The sequence below is a fragment of the Oncorhynchus mykiss genome, chromosome 17 (assembly GCF_013265735.2).
Source record: "Oncorhynchus mykiss isolate Arlee chromosome 17, USDA_OmykA_1.1, whole genome shotgun sequence".
Taxonomy (NCBI): Eukaryota; Metazoa; Chordata; class Actinopteri; order Salmoniformes; family Salmonidae; genus Oncorhynchus; species Oncorhynchus mykiss.
This window is the reverse complement of record NC_048581.1, coordinates 85,205,030-85,228,047: the sequence shown is the minus strand read 5'-3', so window position 1 is coordinate 85,228,047 and position 23,018 is coordinate 85,205,030. Positions and strand designations below refer to the sequence as shown.

At 42.0% G+C, this 23,018-nt stretch overlaps 1 protein-coding gene across 2 annotated transcripts in view; it reads right to left on the bottom strand.

Moving 5' to 3' along the window:
- Positions 1-15,720: 15,720 nt before the first annotated feature.
- LOC118940502 (protein phosphatase 1 regulatory inhibitor subunit 16B-like) overlaps positions 15,721-23,018 on the bottom strand; it is a 170,155-nt gene continuing 162,857 nt past the window's right edge. For both annotated transcript variants that reach the window (XM_036950829.1, XM_036950828.1), the window contains exons 10-11: positions 22,818-22,995; positions 15,721-17,874 (exon numbers count right to left, since the gene is read on the bottom strand). In XM_036950829.1, the coding sequence (XP_036806724.1) occupies positions 17,398-17,874; positions 22,818-22,995 (655 nt within the window). In that variant the 3' untranslated portion in view covers positions 15,721-17,397. The remainder of the gene's footprint in view (positions 17,875-22,817; positions 22,996-23,018) is intronic.

Here is a 23,018-nt window from a genome sequence, read left to right as displayed (position 1 = left end):
GGATAGCTGCAGTAGCGTGTGGACACGGATAGCTGCAGTAGCGTGTGGACACGCATAGCTGCAGTAGCGTGTGGACACGGATAGCTGCAGTAGCGTGTGGACACGGATAGCTGCAGTAGCGTGTGGACACGGATAGCTGCAGTAGCGTGTAGACGGATAGCTGCAGTAGCGTGAGGACACAGATAGCTGCAGTAGCGTGTGGACACGGATAGCTGCAGTAGCGTGTGGACACGGATAGCTGCAGTAGCGTGTGGACACGGATAGCTGCAGTAGCGTGTAGACGGATAGCTGCAGTAGCGTGAGGACACGGATAGCTGCAGTAGCGTGTGGACACGGATAGCTGCAGTAGCGTGTGGACACGGATAGCTGCAGTAGCGTGTAGACGGATAGCTGCAGTAGCGTGTAGATGGATAGCTGCAGTAGGGTGTGGACACAGATAGCTGCAGTAGCGTGTAGACGGATAGCTGCAGTAGCGTGAGGACAGACACGCGGTATTTCCCCGTTCCATCAGACACTCTATTGCTTGCCCTTTGTCCCGCCACGATGATCGTCTTACTCGTTCTAGGGTACAGACACAGGGTATGTGTTTGAAATGGCACCCTGTTCTCTCTATAGTGCACTACTTGGGCCACGTGGCTCACTGTCTGTAGGAGCGAACCGTTTTCGTGAAAGTGGTGCTGTACCTAATAAACTGTCAGGTGAGTGTATATGCTAATTTACAATATAAATCAGGGAATTGGATTCTTCATTCCAGTCTGAGTTCACACAGCTCCTATCTTTATTACAGTTTACAGTTTCTTTTTACCAGAGCACCAGTTTTCCAAAACATGATTTTTTCTCAAAATGGTATTATTATCATTTGCTTGGAGCTTAATCCTCTATATATTTATGTTCAATAGAATATGGTAAACAGATGTAGAATATGGTAAACAGATGTAGAATATGGTAAACAGATGTAGAATATGGTAAACAGATGTAGAACATGGTAAACAGATGTAGAATATGGTAAACAGATGTAGAATATGGTAAACAGATGTAGAATATGGTAAACAGATGTAGAATATGGTAAACAGATGTAGAACATGGTAAACAGATGTAGAATATGGTAAACAGATGTAGAACATGGTAAACAGATGTAGAATATGGTAAACAGATGTAGAACATGGTAAACAGATGTAGAATATGGTAAGTAGAATATGGTAAACAGATGTAGAATATGGTAAACAGATGTAGAACATGGTAAACAGATGTAGAACATGGTAAACAGATGTAAACTAACATCAAACATCATTACTCATCCATAATCTGTCAGAGCAGTTAAGAGGTTCTGAATCAGTCAGGGAACTGTTTAAGTGCATACCCTGCTAACCTGGGTTATTTGTCACAATGGTGCCCCACACTGAATCTTGGGAACACAGCAGAGAGAGGTTCTGACCCCACTAAGCCACCGTACCCAAAATTAGCAGGGTGGAACTCTCAATGGAATATAACTCTTAGATCTCTCAATTAGAATCAGAATGTTTAGAACTGGAACACATTCTACTTCTATGGGAGAACTCCTAGTCCTGAGAGTAGCAGAGGGGACTGAGGGACTGGGGTTTGTGCCAACTGGCCCAGTCTGAATGGAACACAGTAGAGCCTAAAGGACAACACAGCCCAAAGAGATTAGGTTAATGCAGAACCTGTATCATATGATTTAGGTCCATTGTCCCTCTGCTCTGTCTACATAGCTGTGAGTGTCTCTATTTCCTTCTCTGTGTCTGCATGGTGGTCTACATTCACAAGACAAATATTTGGCAGAGTAAGATAACTTGCTGAACGTCTGACACTGATCTATTAGGCTTTGTTTCACTGTACCACGGTACTCCAGTACATGTATTCAAGTCTCATAGCCACACATTGCTTTGAGACTGAAACTATAAGCTGTGAAGAGGCCAAAATGTGCATGGATTGATTTTTTTTCTCTTTTCTCTCTCTCTCTCTCTTTCTTTCTTTCTTTCTCTCTTTTTTTCTTTCTTTCTTTCTATCTCTCTATCTCTCTTTCTCTCTCTCTCTCTCATGAGAGTTATGGCTGTGACGGATACTGGCAGTCTGCATGCAGCCTATAGTGTGGGACCCTAGCGACCCCACAGCACAGCCAGTGAATTGGTATTTCTTCTGAGAGGAGCAGAGGTCCTCTGCCAACACCAAGAGCCTGACAGCTGCTGAACGGATGGCAGAGGGCCGTCTTTCTCTCTGCACAGACACACCAAGGCTGACATAGAGGAGAGGACAATTTGGGGGGGTCGAACTAGAGATTGACAATGCAACAGGCATGGCTTTAGATATACATTGAAGACAACAAAATGCTCAAAATATACAATTTATTCAAAATATGTTAATGCTACCATCAGTATTTTCCAGTAATTACAAAATCAGTCATTTTTAATAGTTTTTCCTTTTTAACAACAAATCATTATAACACAAATGTTGATCAACCATCAGAGCAAAGACAGAATCATTTGCAGCACATCAGACAGTTTGCCTGATAGACAAGCATCGGCTGCAACAATCAGGAAAGAACAGTCGGAGAGGCATTTTTGTAAACTTGGGTCCACTGGTCACATAATATATTTCAGATTGTGCACCCCTGGGAAGACGTACAGTGAAAGAGTATTTGCCCCCTTTCTGATGTTTCTCTACTGTTGCATATTTTTATACTGACTGTTAGCAGGTCTTCAACCAAAACCTAATATTAGATAAAGGGAACCTGAGTTTACAAAGAACAGTCATTTTATTTATTTAATTAACAAATGGGACCCATGTCATCCCAAAAAGTATTATTTTCAATCATCCGTCCATAGAACATTCTTATAGAAGTCTTGATGATCGTCATTTTGGCAAAATTTAGTAAACATTTTTTGGACATGGGTTCCATAATGGGGTGGCAGGTAGCCTAGTGGTTAGAGCGTTGGACCACTAACCAGCAGGTAGCTTGTGGTTGGAGTGTTGGGCCGGTAACCAGCAGGTAGCCTAGTGGTTAGAGCGTTGGGCCAGTAACCAGCAGGTAGCCTAGTGGTTAGAGCGTTGGGCCAGTAACCAGCAGGTAGCCTAGTGGTGAGAGCGTTGGGCCAGTAACCAGCAGGTAGCCTAGTGGTGAGAGCGTTGGGCCAGTAACCAGCAGGTAGCCTAGTGGTTAGAGCGTTGGGCCAGTAACCAGCAGGTAGCCTAGTGGTTAGAGAGTTGGGCCAGTAACCAGCAGGTAGCCTAGTGGTGAGAGCGTTGGGCCAGTAACCAGCAGGTAGCCTAGTGGTTAGAGCATTGGCCCAGTAACCAGCAGGTAGCCTAGTGGTGAGAGCGTTGGGCCAGTAACCAGCAGGTAGCCTAGTGGTTAGAGCATTGGCCCAGTAACCAGCAGGTAGCCTAGTGGTTAGAGCATTGGTCCAGTAACCAGCAGGTAGCCTAGTGGTTAGAGTGTTGGGCCAGTAACCAGCAGGTAGCCTAGTGGTGAGAGCGTTGGGCCAGTAACCAGCAGGTAGCCTAGTGGTTAGAGTGTTGGGCCAGTAACCAGCAGGTAGCCTAGTGGTTAGAGCGTTGGGCCAGTAACCAGCAGGTAGCCTAGTGGTGAGAGCGTTGGGCCAGTAACCAGCAGGTAGCCTAGTGGTTAGAGTGTTGGGCCAGTAACCAGCAGGTAGCCTAGTGGTTAGAGCGTTGGGCCAGTAACCAGCAGGTAGCCTAGTGGTTAGAGCGTTGGGCCAGTAACCAGCAGGTAGAAAATAAGAATTTGTTCTTAACTGACTTGCCTGGTTAAATAAAGGTTAAATTTAAAAAACTAAATTGTTTTTATGCCTGGCAAAAACTAAACACAGCATTCCACAGTAAGAACCTCACGCCAACGGTCAAGCATGGTGGTGGTAGTGTGATGGTTTGGGGTCAGCATGGTGGTGGTAGTGTGATGGTTTGGGGTCAGCATGGTGGTGGTAGTGTGATGGTTTGGGGTCAGCATGGTGGTGGCAGTGTGATGGTTTGGGGATGCTTTGCTGCCTCAGGACCTGGACGACTTGCCTTAAAAGTAAGGAACCATGAATTCTGCTCTGTATCAGAGAATTCTACAGGAGGATGTCAGGCCATCCGTCTGTGAGCTGAAGTTGAAGTGCAGCTGGGTCATGCAGCAAGACAATGATTAAAAACACAATCAACATAAAAATGGCTAAAGAGCAACACATTTTAAGATTGGAATGGCCTAGTCAAAGTTCAGACCTAATCCCTAGTCCATACTGAGATGTTGTGGCAGGACTTGAAACAAGCATTTCATGCTTGAAAACCCACACGTCGCTGAGTTAAAGCAGTTCCGCATGGAAGAGTGGGACAGAATTCCTCCACAGCGACGTGAGAGACTGATCAACAACTACAGGAAGTGTTTAGTTAGAGTCGTTGCAGCTGAAGAAGGCACAACCAGTTATTGAGTGTAAGGGGAATTTGGTGTTGCATAACTTTGTTTATGAAATAAATTAAATAAAGAATGTAATTGTTGTGTTATTCGTTCACTCAGGTTTCCTGTATCTAATATTAGGTTTTGGTTGAAGATCTGATAACATTCAGTATCAAAAATATGCAAATGTGGAGAGAACTAAAAAGGGGGCAAATACTTTATCACGGCAACAACGGCCACTAAAACACCCTTCTACCATAGTAAAACACCCTTCTACCATAGTAAAACACCCTTCTACCATAGTAAAACACCCTTCTACCATAGTAAAACACCCTTCTGACATAGTAAAACACCCTTCTACCATAGTAAAACACCCTTCTGACATAGTAAAACACCCTTCTACCATAGTAAAACACTCTTCTACCATAGTAAAACACCCTTCTACCATAGTAAAACACCCTTCTGCCTCGCCTTCTACCATAGTAAAACACCCTTCTACCATAGTAAAACACCCTTCTGACATAGTAAAACACCCTTCTGACATAGTAAAACACCCTTCTACCATAGTAAAACACCCTTCTACCATAGTAAAACACCCTTCTACCATAGTAAAACACCCTTCTACCATAGTAAAACACCCTTCTGACATAGTAAAACACCCTTCTACCATAGTAAAACACCCTTCTACCATAGTAAAACACCCTTCTACCATAGTAAAACACCCTTCTACCATAGTAAAACACCCTTCTACCATAGTAAAACACCCTTCTGCCATAGTAAAACACCCTTCTACCATAGTAAAACACCCTTCTGCCTCGCCTTCTACCATAGTAAAACACCCTTCTACCATAGTAAAACACCCTTCTACCATAGTAAAACACCCTTCTACCATAGTAAAACAACCTTCTACCATACTAAAACACCCTTCTACCATAGTAAAACACCCTTCTGCCATAGTAAAACACCCTTCTACCATAGTAAAACACCCTTCTACCATAGTAAAACACCCTTCTACCATAGTAAAACACCATTCTACCATAGTAAAACACCCTTCTACCATAGTAAAACACCCTTCTACCATAGTAACACACCCTTCTACCATAGTAAAACACCCTTCTACCATAGTAAAACACCCTTCTGACACAGTAAAACACCCTTCTACCATAGTAAAACACCCTTCTACCATAGTAACACACCCTTCTACCATAGTAAAACACCCTTCTACCATAGTAAAACACCCTTCTGACACAGTAAAACACCCTTCTACCATAGTAAAACACCCTTCTGACATAGTAAAACACCCTTCTACCATAGTAAAACACCCTTCTACCATAGTAAAACACCCTTCTGCCATAGTAAAACACCCTTCTGCCATAGTAAAACACCCTTCTGACTCGCCTTCTACCATAGTAAAACACCCTTCTACCATAGTAAAACACCCTTCTGACATAGTAAAACACCCTTCTACCATAGTAAAACACCCTTCTGTCATAGTAAAACACCCTTCTACCATAGTAAAACACCCTTCTACCGTAGTAAAACACCCTTCTGCCATAGTAAAACACCCTTCTGACATAGTAAAACACCCTTCTGCCATAGTAAAACACCCTTCTGACATAGTAAAACACCCTTCTACCATAGTAAAACACCCTTCTGCCATAGTAAAACACCCTTCTGACATAGTAAAACACCCTTCTACCATAGTAAAACACCCTTCTGACATAGTAAAACACCCTTCTACCATAGTAAAACACCCTTCTACCATAGTAAAACACCCTTCTGCCATAGTAAAACACCCTTCTGACATGGTAAAACACCCTTCTGACATAGTAAAACACCCTTCTACCATAGTAAAACACCCATCTGCCATAGTAAAACACCCTTCTGACATAGTAAAACACCCTTCTACCATAGTAAAACACCCTTCTGACATAGTAAAACACCCTTCTACCATAGTAAAACACCAATCTGCCATAGTAAAACACCCTTCTACCATAGTAAAACACCCTTCTACCATAGTAAAACACCCTTCTGACATAGTAAAACACCCTTCTGACATAGTAAAACACCCTTCTACCATAGTAAAACGCCCTTCTTACATAGTAAAACACACTTCTGACATAGTAAAACACCCTTCTGACATAGTAAAACACCCTTCTACCATAGTAAAACACCCTTCTACCATAGTAAAACACCCTTCTGACATAGTAAAACACCCTTCTACTTCTACCATAGTAAAACACCCTTCTACTATAGTAAAACACCCTTCTGACATAGTAAAACACCCTTCTACCATAGTAAAACACCCTTCTACCATAGTAAAACACCCTTCTACCATAGTAAAACACCCTTCTGACATAGTAAAACACCCTTCTGACATAGTAAAACACCCTTCTGACATAGTAAAACACCCTTCTACCATAGTAAAACACCCTTCTACTTCTACCATAGTAAAACACCCTTCTACCATAGTAAAACACCCTTCTACCATAGTAAAACACCCTTCTACCATAGTAAAACACCCTTCTGACATAGTAAAACACCCTTCTACCTCTACCATAGTAAAACACCCTTCTGCCATAGTAAAACACCCTTCTGACATAGTAAAACACCCTTCTACTTCTACCATAGTAAAACACCCTTCTGCCATAGTAAAACACCCTTCTACTTCTACCATAGTAAAACACCCTTCTGACATAGTAAAACACACTTCTACTTCTACCATAGTAAAACACCCTTCTGCCATAGTAAAACACCCTTCTACTTCTACCATAGTAAAACACCCTTCTGACATAGTAAAACACCCTTCTACCATAGTAAAACACCCTTCTACCATAGTAAAACACCCTTCTACCCTTCTACCATTGTAAAACACCCTTCTACCATAGTAAAACACCCTTCTACCCTTCTACCATAGTAAAACACCCTTCAACCATAGTAAAACACCCTTCTACCATAGTAAAACACCCTTCTACCATAGTAAAACACCCTTCTACCCTTCTACCATAGTAAAACACCCTTCTACCATAGTAAAACACCCTTCTACCCTTCTACCATAGTAAAACACCCTTCAACCATAGTAAAACACCCTTCTACCATAGTAAAACACCCTTCTACCATAGTAAAACACCCTTCTACCCTTCTACCATAGTAAAACACCCTTCAACCATAGTAAAACACCCTTCTACCATAGTAAAACACCCTTCTACCATAGTAAAACACCCTTCTACCATAGTAAAACACCCTTCTACCATAGTACAACACCCTTCTGCCATAGTAAAACACCCTTCGACCATAGTAAAACACCCTTCTACCATAGTAAAACACCCTTCTACCATAGTAAAACACCCTTTTACCATAGTAAAACACCCTTCAACTTCTACCATAGTAAAACACCCTTCTACCATAGTAAAACACCCTTCTACCATAGTAAAACACCCTTCTACCATAGTAAAACACCCTTCTACCATAGTAAAACACCCTTCTGGCATAGTAAAACACCCTTCTACTTCTACCATAGTAAAACACCCTTCTGCCATAGTAAAACACCCTTCTGACATAGTAAAACACCCTTCTACCATAGTAAAACACCCTTCTACCATAGTAAAACACCCTTCTACCATAGTAAAACACCCTTCTGACATAGTAAAACACCCTTCTGACATAGTAAAACACCCTTCTGACATAGTAAAACACCCTTCTACCGTAGTAAAACACCCATCTGCCATAGTAAAACACCCTTCTGACATAGTAAAACACCCTTCTACCATAGTAAAACACCCTTCTGACATAGTAAAACACCCTTCTGACATATTAAAACGCCCTTCTGACATAGTAAAACACACTTCTGACATAGTAAAACACCCTTCTGACATAGTAAAACACCCTTCTACCATAGTAAAACACCCTTCTACCATAGTAAAACACCCTTCTGACATAGTAAAACACCCTTCTGACATAGTAAAACACCCTTCTACCATAGTAAAACACCCTTCTGACATAGTAAAACACCCTTCTGACATATTAAAACGCCCTTCTGACATAGTAAAACACACTTCTGACATCGTAAAACACCCTTCTGACATAGTAAAACACCCTTCTACCATAGTAAAACACCCTTCTACCATAGTAAAACACCCTTCTACTTCTACCATAGTAAAACACCCTTCTACTATAGTAAAACACCCTTCTGACATAGTAAAACACCCTTCTACCATAGTAAAACACCCTTCTACCATAGTAAAACACCCTTCTGACATAGTAAAACACCCTTCTGACATAGTAAAACACCCTTCTGACATAGTAAAACACCCTTCTGACATAGTAAAACACCCTTCTACCATAGTAAAACACCCTTCTACCATAGTAAAACACCCTTCTACTTCTACCATAGTAAAACACCCTTCTACCATAGTAAAACACCCTTCTACCATAGTAAAACACCCTTCTGACATAGTAAAACACCCTTCTACTTCTACCATAGTAAAACACCCTTCTGCCATAGTAAAACACCCTTCTACTTCTACCATAGTAAAACACCCTTCTGACATAGTAAAACACCCTTCTACCATAGTAAAACACCCTTCTACCCTTCTACCATAGTAAAACACCCTTCTACCATAGTAAAACACCCTTCTACCCTTCTACCATAGTAAAACACCCTTCAACCATAGTAAAACACCCTTCTACCATAGTAAAACACCCTTCTACCATAGTAAAACACCCTTCTACCCTTCTACCATAGTAAAACACCCTTCAACCATAGTAAAACACCCTTCTACCATAGTAAAACACCCTTCTACCATAGTAAAACACCCTTCTACCATAGTAAAACACCCTTCTACCATAGTAAAACACCCTTCTACCATAGTACAACACCCTTCTACCATAGTAAAACACCCTTCGATCATAGTAAAACACCCTTCTACCATAGTAAAACACCCTTCTACCATAGTAAAACACCCTTTTACCATAGTAAAACACCCTTCTACTTCTACCATAGTAAAACACCCTTCTACTTCTACCATAGTAAAACACCCTTCTACCATAGTAAAACACCCTTCTACCATAGTAAAACGCCCTTCTACCATAGTAAAACACCCTTCTACCATAGTAAAACACCCTTCTACCATAGTAAAACACCCTTCTACCATAGTAAAACATCCTTCTACCATAGTAAAACACCCTTCTACCATAGTAAAACACCCTTCTACCCTTCTACCATAGTAAAACACCATTCTACCATATTAAAACGCCCTTCTACCATAGTAAAACACCCTTCTACCATAGTAAAACACCCTTCTACCCTTCTACCATAGTAAAACACCCTTCTACCATAGTAAAACACCCTTCTACCATAGTAAAACACCCTTCTACCATAGTAAAACACCCTTCTACCCTTCTACCATAGTAAAACACCCTTCTACCATAGTAAAACACCCTTCTACCATAGTAAAACACCCTTCTACTATAGTAAAACACCCTTCTGACATAGTAAAACACCCTTCTACCATAGTAAAACACCCTTCTACTATAGTAAAACACCCTTCTGACATAGTAAAACACCCTTCTACCATAGTAAAACACCCTTCTACCATAGTAAAACACCCTTCTACCATAGTAAAACACCCTTCTGACATAGTAAAACACCCTTCTACCATAGTAAAACACCCTTCTGACATAGTAAACACCCTTCTACCATAGTAAAACACCCTTCTACCATAGTAAAATACCCTTCTGACATAGTAAAACACCCTTCTACTTCTACCATAGTAAAACACCCTTCTGCCATAGTAAAACACCCTTCTACTTCTACCATAGTAAAACACCCTTCTACCATAGTAAAACACCCTTCTGACATAGTAAAACACCCTTCTACCATAGTAAAACACCCTTCTACCATAGTAAAACACCCTTCTACCATAGTAAAACACCCTTCTGACATAGTAAAACACCCTTCTGACATAGTAAAACACCCTTCTACCATAGTAAAACACCCTTCTGACATAGTAAAACACCCTTCTGACATATTAAAACGCCCTTCTGACATAGTAAAACACACTTCTGACATAGTAAAACACCCTTCTGACATAGTAAAACACCCTTCTACCATAGTAAAACACCCTTCTACCATAGTAAAACACCCTTCTGACATAGTAAAACACCCTTCTACTTCTACCATAGTAAAACACCCTTCTACTATAGTAAAACACCCTTCTGACATAGTAAAACACCCTTCTACCATAGTAAAACACCCTTCTACCATAGTAAAACACCCTTCTGACATAGTAAAACACCCTTCTGACATAGTAAAACACCCTTCTGACATAGTAAAACACCCTTCTGACATAGTAAAACACCCTTCTGACATAGTAAAACACCCTTCTGACATAGTAAAACACCCTTCTGACATAGTAAAACACCCTTCTGACATAGTAAAACACCCTTCTGACATAGTAAAACACCCTTCTACCATAGTAAAACACCCTTCTACCATAGTAAAACACCCTTCTACTTCTACCATAGTAAAACACCCTTCTACCATAGTAAAACACCCTTCTACCACAGTAAAACACCCTTCTGACATAGTAAAACACCCTTCTACTTCTACCATAGTAAAACACCCTTCTGCCATAGTAAAACACCCTTCTACTTCTACCATAGTAAAACACCCTTCTGACATAGTAAAACACCCTTCTACCATAGTAAAACACCCTTCTACCCTTCTACCATAGTAAAACACCCTTCTACCATAGTAAAACACCCTTCTACCCTTCTACCATAGTAAAACACCCTTCAACCATAGTAAAACACCCTTCTACCATAGTAAAACACCCTTCTACCATAGTAAAACACCCTTCTACCCTTCTACCATAGTAAAACACCCTTCAACCATAGTAAAACACCCTTCTACCATAGTAAAACACCCTTCTACCATAGTAAAACACCCTTCTACCATAGTAAAACACCCTTCTACCATAGTAAAACACCCTTCTACCATAGTAAAACACCCTTCTACCATAGTACAACACCCTTCTACCATAGTAAAACACCCTTCGATCATAGTAAAACACCCTTCTACCATAGTAAAACACCCTTCTACCATAGTAAAACACCCTTTTACCATAGTAAAACACCCTTCTACTTCTACCATAGTAAAACACCCTTCTACCATAGTAAAACACCCTTCTACCATAGTAAAACGCCCTTCTACCATAGTAAAACACCCTTCTACCATAGTAAAACACCCTTCTACCATAGTAAAACACCCTTCTACCATAGTAAAACATCCTTCTACCATAGTAAAACACCCTTCTACCATAGTAAAACACCCTTCTACCCTTCTACCATAGTAAAACACCATTCTACCATATTAAAACGCCCTTCTACCATAGTAAAACACCCTTCTACCATAGTAAAACACCCTTCTACCATAGTAAAACACCCTTCTACCATAGTAAAACACCCTTCTACCATAGTAAAACACCCTTCTACCATAGTAAAACACCCTTCTGACATAGTAAAACACCCTTCTACCATAGTAGAACACCCTTCTACCATAGTAAAACACCCTTCTACTATAGTAAAACACCCTTCTGACATAGTAAAACACCCTTCTACCATAGTAAAACACCCTTCTACCATAGTAAAACACCCTTCTACCATAGTAAAACACCCTTCTGACATAGTAAAACACCCTTCTACCATAGTAAAACACCCTTCTGACATAGTAAACACCCTTCTACCATAGTAAAACACCCTTCTACCATAGTAAAATACCCTTCTGACATAGTAAAACACCCTTCTACTTCTACCATAGTAAAACACCCTTCTGCCATAGTAAAACACCCTTCTACTTCTACCATAGTAAAACACCCTTCTACCATAGTAAAACACCCTTCTGACATAGTAAAACACCCTTCTACCATAGTAAAACACCCTTCTACCATAGTAAAACACCCTTCTACCATAGTAAAACACCCTTCTACCATAGTAAAACACCCTTTTACCATAGTAAAACACCCTTCTACTTCTACCATAGTAAAACACCCTTCTACCATAGTAAAACACCCTTCTACCCTTCTACCATAGTAAAACACCCTTCTACCATAGTAAAACACCCTTCTACCCTTCTACCATAGTAAAACACCCTTCTACCATAGTAAAACACCCTTCTACCATAGTAAAACACCCTTCTACCATAGTAAAACACCCTTCTGACATAGTAAAACACCCTTCTACCATAGTAAAACACCCTTCTACCATAGTAAAACACCCTTCTACCATAGTAAAACACCCTTCTACCATAGTAAAACACCCTTCTGCCATAGTAAAACACCCTTCTACCATAGTAAAACACCCTTCTGACATAGTAAAACACCCTTCTACCATAGTAAAACACCCTTCTACCATAGTAAAACACCCTTCTACCATAGTAAAACACCCTTCTACCATAGTAAAACACCCTTTTACCATAGTAAAACACCCTTCTACTTCTACCATAGTAAAACACCCTTCTACCATAGTAAAACACCCTTCTACCCTTCTACCATAGTAAAACACCCTTCTACCATAGTAAAACACCCTTCTACCCTTCTACCATAGTAAAACACCCTTCTACCATAGTAAAACACCCTTCTACCATAGTAAAACACCCTTCTACCATAGTAAAACACCCTTCTGACATAGTAAAACACCCTTCTACTTCTACCATAGTAAAACACCCTTCTACCATAGTAAAACACCCTTCTGCCATAGTAAAACACCCTTCTACCATAGTAAAACACCCTTCTACCATAGTAAAACACCCTTCTACCATAGTAAAACACCCTTCTACCATAGTAAAACACCCTTCTACCCTTCTACCATAGTAAAACACCCTTCTACCATAGTAAAACACCCTTCTACCATAGTAAAACACCCTTCTACCATAGTAAAACACCCTTCTGACATAGTAAAACACCCTTCTACCATAGTAAAACACCCTTCTACCATAGTAAAACACCCTTCTACCATAGTAAAACACCCTTCTGACATAGTAAAACACCCTTCTACCATAGTAAAACACCCTTCTGACATAGTAAACACCCTTCTACCATAGTAAAACACCCTTCTACCATAGTAAAATACCCTTCTGACATAGTAAAACACCCTTCTACTTCTACCATAGTAAAACACCCTTCTGCCATAGTAAAACACCCTTCTACTTCTACCATAGTAAAACACCCTTCTACCATAGTAAAACACCCTTCTGACATAGTAAAACACCCTTCTACCATAGTAAAACACCCTTCTACCATAGTAAAACACCCTTCTACCATAGTAAAACACCCTTCTACCATAGTAAAACACCCTTTTACCATAGTAAAACACCCTTCTACTTCTACCATAGTAAAACACCCTTCTACCATAGTAAAACACCCTTCTACCCTTCTACCATAGTAAAACACCCTTCTACCATAGTAAAACACCCTTCTACCCTTCTACCATAGTAAAACACCCTTCTACCATAGTAAAACACCCTTCTACCATAGTAAAACACCCTTCTACCATAGTAAAACACCCTTCTGACATAGTAAAACACCCTTCTACCATAGTAAAACACCCTTCTACCATAGTAAAACACCCTTCTACCATAGTAAAACACCCTTCTACCATAGTAAAACACCCTTCTGCCATAGTAAAACACCCTTCTACCATAGTAAAACACCCTTCTGACATAGTAAAACACCCTTCTACCATAGTAAAACACCCTTCTACCATAGTAAAACACCCTTCTACCATAGTAAAACACCCTTCTACCATAGTAAAACACCCTTCTACCATAGTAAAACACCCTTTTACCATAGTAAAACACCCTTCTACTTCTACCATAGTAAAACACCCTTCTACCATAGTAAAACACCCTTCTACCCTTCTACCATAGTAAAACACCCTTCTACCATAGTAAAACACCCTTCTACCCTTCTACCATAGTAAAACACCCTTCTACCATAGTAAAACACCCTTCTACCATAGTAAAACACCCTTCTACCATAGTAAAACACCCTTCTGACATAGTAAAACACCCTTCTACTTCTACCATAGTAAAACACCCTTCTACCATAGTAAAACACCCTTCTGCCATAGTAAAACACCCTTCTACCATAGTAAAACACCCTTCTACCATAGTAAAACACCCTTCTACCATAGTAAAACACCCTTCTGACATAGTAAAACACCCTTCTACCATAGTAAAACACCCTTCTACCATAGTAAAACACCCTTCTACCATAGTAAAACACCCTTCTACCATAGTAAAACACCCTTCTGCCATAGTAAAACACCCTTCTACCATAGTAAAACACCCTTCTACCATAGTAAAACACCCTTCTGCCTCGCCTTCTGACATAGTTCATGTTTAAAGGATATCTGATAAAAGTTTTGGCTTTGTGACTATATGGTATGAATACCTGGAGTACAATGTCACAACAATACCAATAACATTGACAACTAATGCAATTCGTGGACAGTTGACCAAAACATTGACTGTACATTTAGATGTTGTCGACACTATACACAGGCAGGGCAGGGCAGGGGAGGGCAGGGCAGGGCCGAGCAGGGGAGATGGCGGAGGGTACAGGAGATAACCGAGGAACAACACTAGTCTCGCACACCAGACTTCCTCCCCAAGGTCTGGCCCTGATACAGTCTCTGTTACGTGGGTTAAAACCCCCCCGTCCCCCCCCCCTATTTAGGACCGTTAGGGACGCCGTCGGGAGAGGAGAGGTGAGGGTAGCGGTTTGGTGGTGCTACTACTACTGCAGACTGGAGGGGTAGCAGTTGTCTGCCACTACTGTAGGCCTTTACTCTATAATGTAGCCACAGGTTAAAGAACAATAAGAACTGAACCAGCCTCCTCAACTACTTCCTCCTATACTAGTCGCTCCTTTAGCTTGGTTCCAAATCGTTTTTTTTTTTTTTTGCTACCCTACCAACTTATTGTCACTCATTGACCTGACAAGTTCCTAAGGAGTTGACAAGAGCAGGAACAGACCGTAACCCAGGCTACTAGTTGTTTCCCATCGTGGAGGTGTTTAGCATTGTTTAGAAGGTAGCTCCTTTTACTACCAGGGTTGGAACACAGACACACATTCTAGAAGAGTAGCTGTAGTAGTCGTAATGTTTGTACACTACAGCACCACACACATTGTCTGAGTTAGTGGTGTTAAGAGTTGACTATTGCTAGTGTAATTGTTATAGTGTAGTGGGTTTAAGTCTCACAATTTTCAAGCACTGTCTGAGGCTAGGTGAATCAATATCATACTTAATACATTACAGCATTTTATTTCATATTAATGAACACTTCATATTAATGAACACTTGTGTTAGAGAAAACTACAGTGTCTGTGACAATTCAAAGGTGATTTAAACACACTGTACACACTCCTCAGTTCCCTAGACAACACCATATCTACTGTGTGTGTTGTACTGACCATGTCAAATACAAACAAGATATCAAATCAAATTTTATTGGTCACATATACATAATTAGCAGATGTTATTGCGAGTGTAGTGAAATGCTTATATTCCAATAGTATGTTGGTGCCACCCTTAAACAAGCTAGCCTGGTATGGTTGAGGATAAACCGACACAGTGCCTGGCTAAACACAAGCTACAGATCCCTGGACAATAACCTTGTTAACTGCACAGGGACATTTCCATTCTAAAAAGGTGCAGTGCTTCTAGCCTGATCCCAGATCTGTTTGTGCCAACTCCATGACAGTGACAAGACAGTACAAGCAGATCTGGGATCACAGGGGAGCAAGACATACTGTAAATGTACCAGCTCATTCTAATGCATTCCCTCTCCATAGATAGACCAATAGAATTCATACACTGTATAACCATAGCCATTATACATTACCTTAAAACACTGTATAACCATAGCCTTTATACATAACATTAATCTTCATAAATAAACAGCAACAAACTGTACACATTTTCAAATAATATTGTTTTTTCTTAAATGACCAACAAATAAGACAGATATGAAACCCCCCTTTCTACCACCTTGATCCCTGTCAGTTAGGATACGGACGGTCAGCAAGAGAAGACAGGAGTTCAACGTGGCATTGTTTTAAACGTCTTTAGTGCAGTCAACCTTTCATCCTTCACAGGAACAGATAGATGGTAGACCGTTGAAGTAATACTGTTCTGTTACTCTATTAAACATTCCTTCCCTTTGCTAAAATAGTCAGCATTTAAACGAGAATACTTCTTAGGAAAGACGACCCTTCCCCTCTTGCCTCTCAGTGGACCAACACAGCTGCAGTAATAATACTGAGAGTGTATTCTGACATGGTGGAGTGGATCTTTGCAATGCCCCCCCCCCCCATACACTTTCAGAGACAGTGGATACAAGGAGGAATGTGGTTTGAAAACAGTGATTCAGTCAAAAGTTGTAAGACACCAGATATGGTTAACATGGGAGTGCACACTGCCTGGCCATCTATTCCTTTATAGGGCACAAGACCTGCCTTCTCGTAGGGGCAAGGGGCCATCTTGTTCCACCTCCTGGCCCTCTGCATCAACCACAAGCTATCACAGTGGCTCCTCCCCAATTCATCTGGGCTGGATTCCTCACGTCCTATCAGGACGGTCATTTTCCAGAGTAAGGGTATGCTCCATACTGGCCTGGAGTGTTAAACAGTGGGGAGGGACAGGGACCAATCACCTGGCTGGACCAGCTCCACTCACATTGTCATCTAGGACCTTTGAAGACCTTTGCTCTACCTGTTGGTCTCCCTCTGTGCAATCTCTTCCTGCTTCCTGCTCCACAGTCACAAGACCATCCTGCTCTGACACGCTCTATCCGGGAAGAAGTTTCCCTTAGGCACAGATCTAGGATCAGCTTTCCCTCCCCGAACCCTAACCTTAATCCATTGGAGGAAAACACAGTAAGCCTGACCTTAGATCGGTGTCATGGGGTGGCCTCCACCTCCTCCCTAGGAGACACAGCAGCAGCTGCCCTCCTTTGGTTCCTCGTCATCTAATGGCTGTTTGAGTCTGAGAATGGGCGGGTCACCGCTTGCCGGGGTGTAGTATACTGTACTGCCATTGGACGAGACGAGGGGCATACGGGAGTCCACAGGGCTCTGGGGTTCGGTGGATTCTGTGGAGCCGTTTCCTAGGTGACCGTTGAGGAGCGGGTGATTGAGGAGTTTGGCGGCCGACCTCTGCTTTTTCAGTTCCGACAGGGTCTGAGAGCGCTCTCTGGGCAAGGAGGAGGAGGAGTCCTCTGGGAGCTGATCGGCTGACGCGCTCTTCGTGTCAGGGGATGGAGGCTCGTCATTGGTTGGCGGCAGCTGACTGGGAGTGGGCGAGTACGTCGTCGTGGAGACGATGCCATTTTGTTTGATGATGCCGCTAGGAGCATCTTTCAAGGTCTTCTGTAGTTTGGGTCTCTCCACTACTGGCTTCACCTGGGAGACAGAGGACATTCAGATTACTGTTACTAACGGTTACTAACTGGGAGACAGAGGACATTCAGATTACTGTTATTAACGGTTACTAACTGGGAGACAGAGGACATTCAGATTACTGTTATTAACGGTTACTAACTGGGAGACAGAGGACATTCAGATTACTGTTACTAACGGTTACTAACTGGGAGACAGAGGACATTCAGATTACTGTTACTAACGGTTACTAACTGGGAGACAGAGGACATTCAGATTACTGTTACTAACGGTTACTAACTGGGAGACAGAGGACATTCAGATTACTGTTACTAACGGTTACTAACTGGGAGACAGAGGACATTCAGATTACTGTTACTAACGGTTACTAACTGGGAGACAGAGGACATTCAGATTACTGTTACTAACGGTTACTAACTGGGAGACAGAGGACATTCAGATTACTGTTACTAACGGTTACTAACTGGGAGACAGAGGACATTCAGATTACTGTTACTAACGGTTACTAACTGGGAGACAGAGGACATTCAGATTACTGTTACTAACGGTTACTAACTGGGAGACAGAGGACATTCAGATTACTGTTATTAACGGTTACTAACTGGGAGACAGAGGACATTCAGATTACTGTTATTAATGGTTACTAACTGGGAGACAGAAGACATTCAGATTACTGTTACTAACGGTTACTAACTGGGAGACAGAGGACATTCAGATTACTGTTATTAACGGTTACTAACTGGGAGACAGAGGACATTCAGATTACTGTTATTAACGGTTACTAACTGGGAGACAGAGGACATTCAGATTACTGTTACTAACGGTTACTAACTGGGAGGCAGAGGACATTCAGATTACTGTTACTAACGGTTACTAACTGGGAGACAGAGGACATTCAGATTACTGTTACTAACGGTTACTAACTGGGAGACAGAGGACATTCAGATTACTGTTACTAACGGTTACTAACTGGGAGACAGAGGACATTCAGATTACTGTTACTAACGGTTACTAACTGGGAGACAGAGGACATTCAGATTACTGTTACTAACGGTTACTAACTGGGAGACAGAGGACATTCAGATTACTGTTACTAACGGTTACTAACTGGGAGACAGAGGACATTCAGATTACTGTTACTAACGGTTACTAACTGGGAGACAGAGGACATTCAGATTACTGTTATTAACGGTTACTAACTGGGAGACAGAGGACATTCAGATTACTGTTATTAATGGTTACTAACTGGGAGACAGAGGACATTCAGATTACTGTTACTAACGGTTACTAACTGGGAGACAGAGGACATTCAGATTACTGTTATTAACGGTTACTAACTGGGAGACAGAGGACATTCAGATTACTGTTACTAACGGTTACTAACTGGGAGACAGAGGACATTCAGATTACTGTTATTAATGGTTACTAACTGGGAGACAGAGGACATTCAGATTACTGTTACTAACTGCTGTTACCACGGTGACTAACTGCTGTTACCACAGTGACTAACTGCTGTTACCACGGTGACTAACTGCTGTTACCACGGTGACTAACTGCTGTTATCCACGGTGACTAACTGCTGTTACCACGGTGACTAACTGCTGTTACCACGGTGACTAACTGCTGTTACCACGGTGACTAACTGCTGTTACCACGGTGACTAACTGCTGTTACCACGGTGACTAACTGCTGTTACCACGGTGACTATTACAGACCTTTACTATGATTTCCTTCCCAAACTAAACAGAAGACAAGTTGACTAACTGCTGTTATCCACGGTGACTAACTGCTGTTACCACGGTGACTAACTGCTGTTACCACGGTGACTAACTGCTGTTACCACAGTGACTAACTGCTGTTACCACGGTGACTATTACAGACCTTTACTATGATTTCCTTCCCAAACTAAACAGAAGACAAGTTGACTAACTGCTGTTATCCACGGTGACTAACTGCTGTTACCACGGTGACTAACTGCTGTTACCACGGTGACTAACTGCTGTTACCACGGTGACTAACTGCTGTTACCACGGTGACTAACTGCTGTTACCACGGTGACTAACTGCTGTTACCACGGTGACTAACTGCTGTTACCACGGTGACTAACTGCTGTTACCATGGTGACTAACTGCTGTTACCACGGTGACTATTACAGACCTTTACTATGATTTCCTTCCCAAACTAAACAGAAGACAAGTTGACTAACTGCTGTTACCACGGTGACTAACTGCTGTTACCACGGTGACTAACTGCTGTTACCACGGTGACTAACTGCTGTTACCACGGTGACTAACTGCTGTTACCACGGTGACTAACTGCTGTTACCACGGTGACTAACTGCTGTTACCACGGTGACTAACTGCTGTTATCACGGTGACTAACTGCTGTTACCACGGTGACTAACTGCTGTTACCACGGTGACTATTACAGACCTTTACTATGATTTCCTTCACAAACTAAACAGAAGACAAGTTGACTAACTGCTGTTACCACGGTGACTAACTGCTGTTACCACGGTGACTAACTGCTGTTACCACGGTGACTAACTGCTGTTATCACGGTGACTAACTGCTGTTACCACGGTGACTAACTGCTGTTACCACGGTGACTATTACAGACCTTTACTATGATTTCCTTCACAAACTAAACAGAAGACAAGTTGACTAACTAGACTAGAGGCTGGCGGTTCCTTTGGTTAATCCCATTAGATATTTCTTTATTGTATGATTTTCACAGATAAGTGTTTTACGTAGAAGAAAATGCAGTGCTATATGGGGAGAGACATGACATAGGCCAGACATATCAAACATACACGTTCATGAAAAAACTGAACAGGAATGACAGTTTTACGAACTCTGACCCCTCCCTTCCACATTACATAGCTGTCCGTCCTATACTCCATATTACCTGTCCCCTTAAATGTCCAAGGTCCCTGAGTTTTGCACATAATGTTATTACACAACTCTATCATTTCAGTGTCCATGTTTACATGATTATTGTACACAGTTAGTTATTTTTCATTTATCACTAGTGCTCGTTCCCGAATGAGTGAATCGATCCCCATGTTCCTAATGTTCTCCTTGTTGGTTCATAAGGGTCAGTGTATGTGACACATACATCAGTTGAGCAAAAGTATGTGGACACCTGCTCATCGAACATCTCATTCCAAAATCATGGGCATTAATATGGAGTTGGTCCCCCCTTTGCTGCTATAACAGCCTTCACTCTTCTAGGAAGGCTTTCCACTAGATGTTGGAACATTGCTGCTATAACAGCCTCCACTCTTCTGGGAAGGCTTTCCACTAGATGTTGGAACATTGCTGCTATAACAGCCTTCACTCTTCTAGGAAGGCTTTCCACTAGATGTTGGAACATTGCTGCTATAACAGCCTCCACTCTTCTGGGGAGGCTTTCCACTAGATGATGGAACATTGCTGTAGGGACTTGCTTCCATTCAGCCACAAGAGCATTAGTGAGGTCGGGCCCTGATGTTGGGTGATTAGGCCTGGCTCGCAGTCGGCGTCCCAATTCATCCCAGAGGGGTTCAAAGGGGTTGAGGTCAGGGCTCTGTGCAGACCAGTCAAGTTCTTCCACACCAATCTCAACAAACCCTTTCTGTATGGACCTCGCTTTGTGCACCCAGGCATTGTCATGCTGAAACAGGAAAGGGCCTTCCCTAAATTGTTGCCACAAAGTTGGCACAGAATTGTCTAGAATGTCATTGTGTGCTGTAGCATTAAGATTTGAATGAAAAAGAGTTCCAGACCATTATTCCTCCTCCACCAAAGTTTACAGTTGACACTATGCATTGAGTCAGGTAGCGTTTTCCTGGCATCCGCCCAACCCAGATTAGTCCGTAGGACTTCCAGATGGTGAAGCGTGATTCATCACTCCAGAGAACGAGTTTCCACTGGCGGAAAGCTTTCCACCAGTCCAGCCGACGCTTGGCATTGGGCATGGTGATCTTAGGCTTGTGTGCGGCTGCTCGGCCATGGAAACCCATTTCATGAAGCTCCTGTTGAACAGCTCTTGTGCTGACGTTGCTTCCAGAGGCAGTTTGGAACTCGGTAGTGAGTGTTGCAACCGAGGACAGACCATTTTTACTCACTTCAGCACTCGGCAGTCCCGTTCTGTGAGCTTGTGTGGCCTACCACTTTTGAGCTGAGCCGTTGTTGGTTCTAGAGGTTTCCACGTCACAATAACAACACTTGACCGGGGCAGCTCTAGCAGGGCAGAAATTTGACAAACTGACTTGTTAGAAAGGTGGCATTCTATGACGGTGCCACGTTGAAAGTTACTGAGCTCTTCAGTAAGGACATTCCACTGTCAATGTTTGTCTATGGAGATTGCATGGCTCTTGTGCTCGATTGTATACACCTGTCAGCAACGTGTGTGGTAGCCAAATCCAATTTTGTATACAGTACATAGTGTATTACTTTTTGTATACAGTACATAGTGTATTACTTTTTCTATACAGTACATAGTGTATTACCTTTTGTACCGGACTAGTTTACATAAGGGGAATGTGTAGAGCTTCATGGACAGCAGGAGCACAGACACTGGTTAGTCGAGGTAATTGAGGTAATATGTACACGTAGGCAGAGGTAAAGTTACTATGCATGGATAATAAACAGAGTAGCAGCAGTGTAAAAATGGGGGTGGTTAGTGGTCAGTGCAAATAGTCCACGTAGCCATTTGGTTAGCTGTTTAGGGAGTCTTATGTATTGGGGGTAATACACAAGTTAATGTAGTGATACATGGGCCACTTTATTTTTCTTTCAGAGCCTTTGTAATGTCCTTTTTAACATGGGGCTTTCTGTTGGAGTAGACCTTTTAGTGTTGAACTGTTATAGTGGGTATTACTCTACACAGACGTTCATAAAGTAACAGGCTACATGGGGTTTTCACACACATGTGAGATAGGAGAAACGTTCATCCATACTAACCGTAGTACCAGTTGTATTGATGGGATGGCTGTTCTCCTGGTCCGTCTCCTTCTCCTGCTCCTCCCTCCCTCCTTCCCTCCCTCCTTCCCTCCCTCCTCTCCACACGATGGCCTCAGTCTCGTATTCCTTCACACGAAGGTTGTGTCTGTCAGACAGGCTTGCCCTCCGCACCACTTTCCTAAAACACACGCAGGGAGGAGA